The 9,966-nt window shown below is 36.1% G+C and overlaps 1 protein-coding gene across 2 annotated transcripts; it reads right to left on the reverse strand.

The window, feature by feature from the left end:
* Nucleotides 1-1,728: 1,728 nt before the first annotated feature.
* On the reverse strand, nucleotides 1,729-9,455 carry LOC103716964 (WD repeat-containing protein 55-like). Of its 2 annotated transcripts, none has more exons than XM_008805185.5 (15): nucleotides 8,962-9,455; nucleotides 8,784-8,816; nucleotides 8,600-8,664; nucleotides 8,430-8,517; nucleotides 8,250-8,322; nucleotides 7,724-7,830; nucleotides 6,190-6,232; nucleotides 6,026-6,082; nucleotides 5,471-5,547; nucleotides 4,529-4,574; nucleotides 4,375-4,421; nucleotides 4,192-4,265; nucleotides 4,033-4,088; nucleotides 2,431-2,551; nucleotides 1,729-2,111 (listed from the first exon to the last, which is right to left on the reverse strand). In XM_008805185.5, exons 1-15 carry the CDS (start codon nucleotides 9,054-9,056, stop codon nucleotides 2,038-2,040), a joined length of 1,056 nt encoding a protein of 351 aa, XP_008803407.3. In that variant the 5' UTR covers nucleotides 9,057-9,455; the 3' UTR covers nucleotides 1,729-2,037. The 2 variants fall into 2 exon arrangements, with proteins under 2 accessions (XP_008803407.3, XP_088577459.1); XM_088721333.1 differs by having other exon boundaries at nucleotides 1,729-2,354.
* Between the last annotated feature and the right edge of the window lie 511 nt (nucleotides 9,456-9,966).

A 9,966-nucleotide genomic window follows, 5' to 3' on the forward strand; every position in this document is an offset into this window, starting at 1 on the left:
TGAATTCCCCACCTTCTTTTGATGGACGAATTATATGTTATCCAAAACCAAGAGCAAAGATCATCCGAGATTATCTGGCATGGAGGCAAGTAGACTGAAAGTGCCACATAATTGAAGCCTCCTCATTCCAAGAACTCGAAATGCATGCACTTGCATCCATGTCATTATGCGTGGGTAGATGCATGCTTTGCAATTAGAACCATCTTTAATATGGCATTACAATCTAAACAAATACTCGAAAACTCAACGTATCGTATGACAAAACACAGGCCATGATGACATCATTTCTCATATTTTGTAGGTCCCATTAGTGATCAAAACGATTCCTGTGTCTAGAATTTAGTTAAGTTTGGGAAAACTGAAAGGGAAGCACAGGAGTAATTTCCAGAGGTATTGCACTTATGTCTCCTTTTTATTCAAAGATATTTTCTGTTTAAGGCTATATAATTAGTTTGTACTGTTACTTTGTAATTTATTTGGTTGCTTTTCTTTTGTTTTGTACAAATTTGGCTTCTTCAATATTTTCTTTTCATCAATTTTTAGTATTCTAGCGTTCGTGTGATGGAAACTTGAGAGCATCATCACCAAGTTATGCTAATAAGGTGGCGCTTAAGGTAAATGAAATCAAAGACATTTTTTTTTGCCATTATATAAATAGTTTGCGTCTGTTACTTTGCAATTTATTTGGTTTCTTTTATTTTGTGTTGACAATTTTATCTTTTGGTGTATTTTCTTTTCACCGTTTTGGTAGGTTTCTTGTGCTCATGTAATGGAAATTTGCAGAGCACCATAGTCAAATTGTGCTCATAAGATGGTGCTTAATTTTTTCTTAGAAATTGTGCTCATAAGATGCTGAGAAAAAAATTACTTAGCTATGTCAGTTCATCACTATGTCAGTTCAAAACCCTTTGAAAATATATATTAAAGTTCATCACTATGTCAGTTCAAAAAATACTATTTTTCTGAAAAAAAGAAATCATCAGATAATCCTGTCATTGGGGCACTAATTTGAGTCATACTGACTAATAATTGCAGTCATATTCTAAAATTACTTAGCTAAACTTTAACTTTGACGAATAATGATTCTTATTTCTAATAGGATGACGGCAAGTAACAATTCTAAAGAAGCATCAAGCATCAGGTGAGGTATGCAATGACATGAGTGAAGAGGACAATTTGGGTCAAAGTTCTGCACTTGGTGCACTGAAATTGACAATCCCCACTTAATGAACTAAAACTTGCTGTGGAGTGGAAGTCACTTAAAACACATTATATTAGCAAATAAATTCACCATTCATGGTCTTAAAAAAGTTGCCATTATAATGTTAGCTTGTTATAGGCTATATATAACAAGAATAACTACTAACGACTCCTTACTGGAAAAAATGGAGCATACCATTTGACTCTGGCGGCAGCTACATCATCTTTTAACAGTCAATTCAATCAAATTTGAGATTTATCTGGGCACAACATGGTTGGTATTTCCACTATACCACGTTCTATATAGCAGTGAAAACTAGCAGTTTCATATTTTTTAGGATGGAGGGCTCCGGTCATTCATGGAGTTGGGAGCAATTGTCCAAAAAGTTTGAAACTAAATTATTCTTGCACAGAAATATAAAAAGTCCGAATACGCAATATTGAAAACAAAGTGGCTGTTTTTGTGCAATTCACAGAAAAATAACATAGTAGATTATGAAACTGCACTCAGTTCTTAATAGGGTCATGTACATGAAAGCACACCTATACCATATAAAGATGCTACAGGGCCAACATTTCACTAAATTTCAAATCTAAACCAGTTAGTAGGAACAACATTTGTTAAAATTTAAATGTGAAAGAAACCCAATTTGGTTCATAAAATACACCTCGAAATGTTACAGTTGCCGGCATAAATACATTTTCTCTTGGAAGCCGTTAAAGCAACAAAGAATCAGTTTCTCTATTACTATTAAAATTTCTGGCTTGCGGACATTACCAGAAGAAGCGCTTTCATCTTCAGTGGAAAAAATACAGTCTCGTTTGGAGGGCATTCCACTATAAATCTGCAAAGAAATCTGAAAATGAGGTATTTGAGGTTTGACCCTTGTCAGCCTTCTCTCTCTTTGGTCCTGCACAAATGTTACAGAAAACAATTCACTGAAACATTGAATAATACGCTATACAAGGTAAAGCCTTTCAGCAAGTCATCTGTAAACAATCCTGTCATGCATGGTTTAGTGCATTCATGCCAATTTGCTTAAGACCGAAGATCCCTGCTCCGTCTACATCTTTTTGAGCAGAAATTATCTATATAGGATAGTGAAATATGGCTTTCCAGCAGAGGCTTCTGAACCATGCCCGCAATTTGCATTCTGAACAGCAAATTTGCTACTTTTGATGAATAAAGGTAGAGGCTGAATGCTTGAGAGCTCTTAAATACAAACATACCTTTACTGGGCTTAAAAGGCTTTATGTCCACATCCATTTCATCGCCATCACTATCTGATTCAACCAACTGTCTATCTGGGGCTCTTTGGTGACCATCCAAAAGATCTTGCATGTCCCAAAGCTATGAGAATCAAATATGTCAAGTCAGATAGTTGAAGATGCCAAATTCTATAGGTGCATATCTGAAATATAATGAAAATTGGTGTATTGATGTAAGGGTGCACATCAGGTGCACCCTTATTGATGTCATGAAGTATACCGGCCAAGGTTTATGATGTTCCCACTGCATAAAACATTGACTACAGTACTCAAGAACACTGTCCGCTAATATAAAACATCAATAAATCCTATTAGCATATAAAAAAATGTCTTATCTTGTTACTTTTTTTTATCATGGCAACTTCTGACAGAATCAATTTGGCACACCCCTTCTACGGTGGAGGAAGCGTATTCAGATTCCCATAAGGTGGTTCTAGGGAACTTTCAAACACCTCTTTGGTGCAGGTAATGTGATGGTTGTAATTTGTGACACAATTAATAAATGAATAAGGAGCATGATTGGGTAAATGCAGTGTGGTAGTACAAATATCAGCATTCAAAATAGTATGTGAGTTGGGATATTTATTTCTGTGTTCACCTGCAACAGCTACTTGATTATAGAGCCAATTGGAGTATCAGGTTGAGTCATTATACCTTAGGATGCAACTCAGGTGGGTTGGTTGGACAAGGATCAAGCCAAGCATGACCAGAGAAAATATTTAACCAAAACTCCTCAAACAAAGCAAACTGCCCAACCTGACTATAAAAACTCAAGTCAACCCAAAAATAGCTCAACAACAAACCTAACCGACCCATTTCCTAAGTTTTCAACCCATTTTTACATCAGTTTGGGCCAGCTAAGGTTTGGTTGGTTCAAGCAATGTCTAAGATCAGTTGACCTGGAGCTTAATTACTGATAATATGAGACAAGTACGATTTGTTCAAGAGTCCTATGGAGAATTGGGGTTAGGCTCCAATTGGGTTGGGTTAGGTAATAATTACAGCAATTTAGGTGCCCAATCTCTCGACCCAAACTTGACTTGACCTCAAGCTGGGTTTGATATGTCTCAACCCAAGCTGAACCCAAGTTAGATTAATATTAGCTCAATATAACCCCAAAATAGGGGTTGATTCAGGTTAACCCAGCCCAAGTTGCACCCTTAAATACACCATGCCGATAAATCTTAATTAACAGCAAAAGAAAAAAAAACTCACACCCATTTTTTTTTAAAAAAATACTGCTTATCTTGCCAATAGTTACAGTACAAAAAATGTGGATTCAAATATTCTAGTCAGATAAATAAATGATATTCAATAGTGGATAGAAGGGAAGAATTGGACTTGAAGGTAAAGTTATTCTCTACCTATAAATCCGAAAGGTGAGAAATTAAATTTGCACTTAGCACTTTTAACAACACTGATGATCTACCAGGTTTCAAAAACCACATATTTATTAAGATAAATGATTTCACAAAATAATTTTAACTAGTACACAAGTTATGTACATCATAAGTGACCAAAATTTTAAAATAATAGAAAGGAGTACTAGTTATGGGAGCTCACCTTTAACATTTGATCATGTGAAATGCTGCCAAGAAATTTTCTATCATTTGAGAAAGCTGCGAGAAAACATAACGACAAAATTAGCTTACTTGCAGCTAAAATCAATTGTAAACAATGCTATCCAGATTGATAAGCAGAAAATAAGATGATGGACAGTACCGAGGCGTTCGATAGGATATTCTGAGTGCTCAGCAAGTGGCTGAATTATTCTATTTGGTAAAATGCCTACCAACCTAATAACAACTGAGGTGTCAGGTTTTAAGGAAAACCAGGGTGTTTGTATTAATATGAACCGTAACATAATTCGAACTTGAAGTTTAGTTCCCAAAATAAAATTCAGACCTGATCACTCCATCTTCTGATCCAGAAATAAGGGTATCTTCATCAAACTAACAAAAAGACAAATTTCAAACAAAAAATGATAGGAGAAACTTTCAAGCTATATCTAATAAAGAAAGTTGGGGAGAGGAAAATAAAAGATGCAAATATCACTCACCTTCAATAATGTATCAACTGACATAGGGTGCCCAAGAAAACGATCACTGATTACAAATAGAAGAAAACTATTAATTGGGTGTGCATAACTTAATGCTACGTTCTACAGAAGTGGCACATCCAATGTGTCGATAACTATACATCAAGTGTAACTCAACATGCATAAAAAATGGCATTGGCACTCGTACACATTGGGTTAATCTCATCAGTGCTTCCCATTGGGTTTGCTATTACCACTAGAACTGTTATTTTAGGTAATGGTGCCAATGACGAACCAGATACTGGTGTTCTACGAAGGCCATTATTGCCACATGAATTGAAGTGATACCCGTGCATGTACAGCCACAGTAGTTTCTTCAAGGGAGCCATCAAGTATCAGCATTATAACTATCCAACATAGACATAAGCTCTGGTGTGAATTTCAGCGTCATTCTTAAGGGTAGTGGTTAGGGTCAACAACGGTGTGTTTACTGGTTCTGGTGCTTGTATAAGCATAATTGCAGCATAAATGAAATTTCATATTTTATATGGCAACGTGAATTGATTTGTGTTAAAATAAGCATCCAGACCTATATTTCCAGCCATTCAACTATCACTGTTATCAGTAGTACATAAAGACATGGTTAAATATTAACGACAATGGTGCTGATACTAATATTTGATGGTGTTGATTATATAGAATACAGAAGCAGTTATGTCATTGTAAATACAAATACTACTGTTTTTGAGAAACCATATAATCTTGAACAACTAAGATCTTTGTCCACCGAGATGACAAGGTAATAGGACAAAAAGAAGAAAAAGAGCAAACTAAACTCTAGTGGGAAAGGCAACTTTTATTTTACAACTGACTATACCCACAAAACTGGATCACAAAGTACTAACAACTTAAAATTAATGCTGGTTCTGATGTTAATGAAGTTTGCAGTAACAAGTAACATACCTGCAATCCTTGAAATGACCCCAAGAATATAGCAACAGAGCGCCGGTCTGAGTTCCACAAATAACTTTCCGGCCATTCTGATTCAAGAAAATCAATCAGTGTTGGAGACTCATTGATGAAGTCCAAGTCCATGAGGAATCACAGTCACAAATGTATAAAACAAGAAAACGAGGCATGAAAAGTTATGTAGCAATTTCTGTTGAATTAACTGATTTAATTTCTACAAAAGTGTTACAAACTCAAGGGAAATCATTCTGGAAGAAAATTGGTTTCAAGTTACCTCTGATCAAATTTATCAGAAAGAAACGGATAGTGAAATTAAGGTAGAAATAGACAATGATACTAACCAAACTTTTCTAACTAGCCGGCCTCCAATTAATTCCTAGGTAAGTAGAGGTAAGCAAGTTCAAAATGCTCACACAAAGCAGCAGATATTGGTTACACTAATTATAAAGCAAGAATTTGCATATAACAATTTCTGATGTCAGTCATGATTTAATAATCAAATAATGTGCAAAGAAAATGGGATCTAATAAAAGCAGTGATGAATGTTACCTTCATTATGACTAAAGAGAGCAACTCATCTTCTGAAAATTCAGACTGGGATTGCACCTAACACCAACATAACAACTAAATCAAAAATTTAAGAACACAATCACAACACCTTGTATGCATTAAGCTAACTTGTCACAGAATGGAAATGGCAATAGATAGCTCACCTTGTTTTTCCTAAGACTGCAAACGGATAGAGTTCCATCCCCACTGTAAACAAAAAAAATCAAAGGGAAGCTCGGAGTTATGGCTCCAAAAGCAGCAAGAAAGAGTGAAAAAAATAGCGTGGCAGTCGAAAGCTTCCAGATGTTAGATATATTAATGATAAATAAATTTTTTTCTATCTGTAATTGTATAGTGTAGAATGGAATAGTACTTCAATGATTGAAGGTAGCATACATGGGAAGAAGTAGTTATGAGAGTGGTTGGGAAGCGGTGACAAAATCTTGGGAACATAGACAAGGAAAACAATGTCCCATCACAATCGATAGTCTATCAACTCATAAAATCTATTAAGGTTGCTGCTAGCTGTGACTTTTCCAGCAACAATTTCTTGCACCAGTTTTGATATTCTAGAAGTGACACTCACAGACTGCATCAACTAATCGATCAAACTAAGAGGCAGTCTTTCTTAGAGATGCAACTCTGGCGAATTTATCATTTGTGATTGCATAAAAAAGAAAACCAAAAAAAAGGAAAGATTGCTAATGGCCCCCAATAGTCTATCATTTCATTCTTTATATCATTATCATGGCTCCAACAAGTATTGCTCCCTCAATGAATCTATAGGTTAGAGGATCTGTATTTTTTTACTATAACAAGGGAAGTAAATGAATGATATTAGCTTTGGAACTCCTTTCCAATGAGCTAGGCCTCTTCATCAATAACACCATATAATATAGAACACAATCTTGCTTTCTTGAAGTAACACTTGACTGACCAATCTTGTGCACTGGATGTGAATATTGACAGGCATATCATCACCATTCTAATTGAAAATATCTATAACCAAGGTTACACTAACATTAGAATAAATAAAGATCAAAAGTCTGCACGACTTTGCAATTCAGAAAACATAAAATTATCCATCCAACTTGAATATGTATTGGGACATATAAAAAGAAGACTGGCTTTTTCCAATCATAAAATATTTCAGTTAATAAGAAGACAAGTAAGTTTATGATTATGATGTTGGCATTACGATAGCTATTCCAGGTATTTAATGGTTTTGATAATATTATATTAGATTTATGAATATCTCTGCCAGCACTCAAGGACCAACTCATATGGTGCTTTCTTTTTTAGAGAGAGAGAGAGAGAGAGAGAGAGAACCTGCTGGAAAAGTTCTCAATTTTTGAAGGATTACGTTTTTGATTTCTAAAGCATGATCTCAATAGATAAAGACAATATTCTATTTTTTTTATATACAAAGTTTGTTACCATTATCGTGTAGTTGTGAAGATAAGACAAATCTATTATATACAAAATTTGTATAGTTGTCTGATGTCTAGGTATCAAATGCAAATTGTTCATTATCGTACTTGCAAAGTAAAACCTCATTCTCAATCAGGCAAAATTAATCAGTTGTTAGATCACTATGCATTATAATAGAATAGCTAAAGAAGGGGAAGCCCTTTGAAATGCTAAAACGCTCAAAAAAAAAGAAAAATCAATGATGCATGTTGAAAATGTCAGGTCCACCTTGTTCCCAGAAGTTGCAAAGTACCAGGCACGAAAGCTATATCTGATACATAATCTTCGTGGGCATGAAAAGAATTGCAACAAGCACGTTGTCTGGTGTCCCACACCTGCAAAACTGGCAGAGTCAACATCCAATGACATTTGCATTATGTGGTGGGCTAGGAACCATGTCTTGCTCTCAACCCTAACGTACACTCAGTTAATATATGTAAAACATAAAATATACCTATCAAATGGAATGTCATCATATAACAACAGAAGCCAAAGAAAAAGCCAAATAAATAGAAAACAAAGCAAGGAAGGAATAATGATTTCCAGCTAATCATATCAAAAAGAAAGAAAGAAAGGAAAGAAAAAAAGTTCATACAACATCTAGAATTGAAAATATAACTTGCTGCAAAGCTATCTAAAGGTTACTGGCACTAGAGACCATTCGTAACAAAAATCTTTATCTCAATACATCAAGGTGGTGCGTCTAAGAAAAGGTGAAGTAATGGTAACAGGAATACACCGAGCAATCATTCACCTTTATGTACCCTTCATCGTCTCCAGATGCAATGGTCGTCTCTGTCAAATTGACGAGGCGGTTCACTGCATCCCTGCATCAATAGAAAACAAATTGTATTATTTCCTTTATGCATCACCAGCAAGGAACTAAGAAGATACCATGACAAAAAAACTGCACAATCTAATAAACTCAACTAACCCGTGAGCATCTTCTAGACGGGCAATGGCAGTTCCAGTCTCCACATCCGTGGCAAGAATCGAGCAGTCCGGGGAAGCTGTCAAAATTACTGAGAAGAGACAATGCACAAAATATGGAATTAAGATGCGCCATTAAAATCACCGACAATTGGTTCAGCTATAAATTCTTACCACGTCCCGAATCAACAAAACGAACGGCTCTACAGGACTCATCATGGGCATTAATTTCCAATAACCTAGAACAATTACAAATTCCAAATCACAATCATATCAAGAAAAAAAAACCCATTTTTAACTGTTAAACAAAATAAACTTTGAAGAACATGACCAGAAAGTACTAATTGATTTGAGGTACCTTTGGGGCTGCGAATCAGCAGCATAACGGTACCTGTTTGCGTAGAATTGTAACGGAAATTAGATGATTCTTTTATCGATGGAAAATACAAATATCTAGTGTTAGAGCATATGTTTATAATGGAAATTAGATGAATTTTTTATCAATGGAATTAAAAATTTCTAAAATTAGAACTTACAAGTGGAGATCCCCGTTGATAAGACCGGCGGCCACCAGAGGAGAGGAAGGATGGAAATCGAGATCGAACGGAAGTTTTCCCAAATTAATCTCCATTATTATAAGACCTGCGAGGGAACACCAAGGAGAAGCGGCCGAAGGTCTCGGCAACGTGGGGCGGCGGCGAAAAAGAGGAGAGAAGGAAAACAGGGGCGAAAACAGGGAGCGGCTGATCTCTCAATGAGATCCTGGCCGGCAACGGTGGCCCGATGGAGAGCGAGGTCGTGGAAGACTGCGGCACAATTCCTCGGCTCTGGCCAGGCGTCGAGGAGGCCGGCACATTCAGAGAAATCGACGAAAAAAGAGACGGTGGCACGCGGAAGAGATAGAGATGAGGGCGGTGGGAGGGTTTCGTTTAGAGCAAGGCTCCGCCCGAGTCCGGCGGCCCTAAGTCTCCGCCGCGCCCCGGGAGACGTCGACCAATTCGACTTCCCAGGGGTTTAAGGTTTTAGGGTTAGGTTTTAGGGTCGTAAACAGGTCCAATCGGACTAAGGCCCAAACACAATCAGCTAACCAATTTAGCTGATAGGGAGGACTCAGGTTCAGGGCCCTGGAAACAATTTAGACCCACAGCATTGTTCGGGTCGGATTGAGGTCAAATAGGACCAGGACCCAACATAAAATGTTCAGATTCAGATCTGAATTGAATCAGGTCGGATACATAATTTGAGTCAAGCATTTAGCTATCTTCTTATAACTAAAAATATTATAATTAAATATAAAATTATTTAAATTTAAATAAAATTAAAAAAATATTAGTTTAAACATAATTTTTTGTTTTTTTAAAAAATTTATTTTAAAAAAAGCCGCGTGGGTGTCCCGCTCCAATCACTTCATTTTCTCTAATGTTGCGAAAAACAAAGCAATTATAATACGCCAGTTGTATGGATATTCCTACAAAAATATTTTGCAAGAATCAAGTCTATTAGACCACTTAGTAGCTAATATCTTTTAAAAGTTTATTGAT

This window comes from Phoenix dactylifera, chromosome 5, assembly GCF_051530095.1.
Source record: "Phoenix dactylifera cultivar Ajwa chromosome 5, Ajwa_hap1_PhDact_Kaust_v1.1, whole genome shotgun sequence".
Taxonomy (NCBI): domain Eukaryota; kingdom Viridiplantae; phylum Streptophyta; class Magnoliopsida; order Arecales; family Arecaceae; genus Phoenix; species Phoenix dactylifera.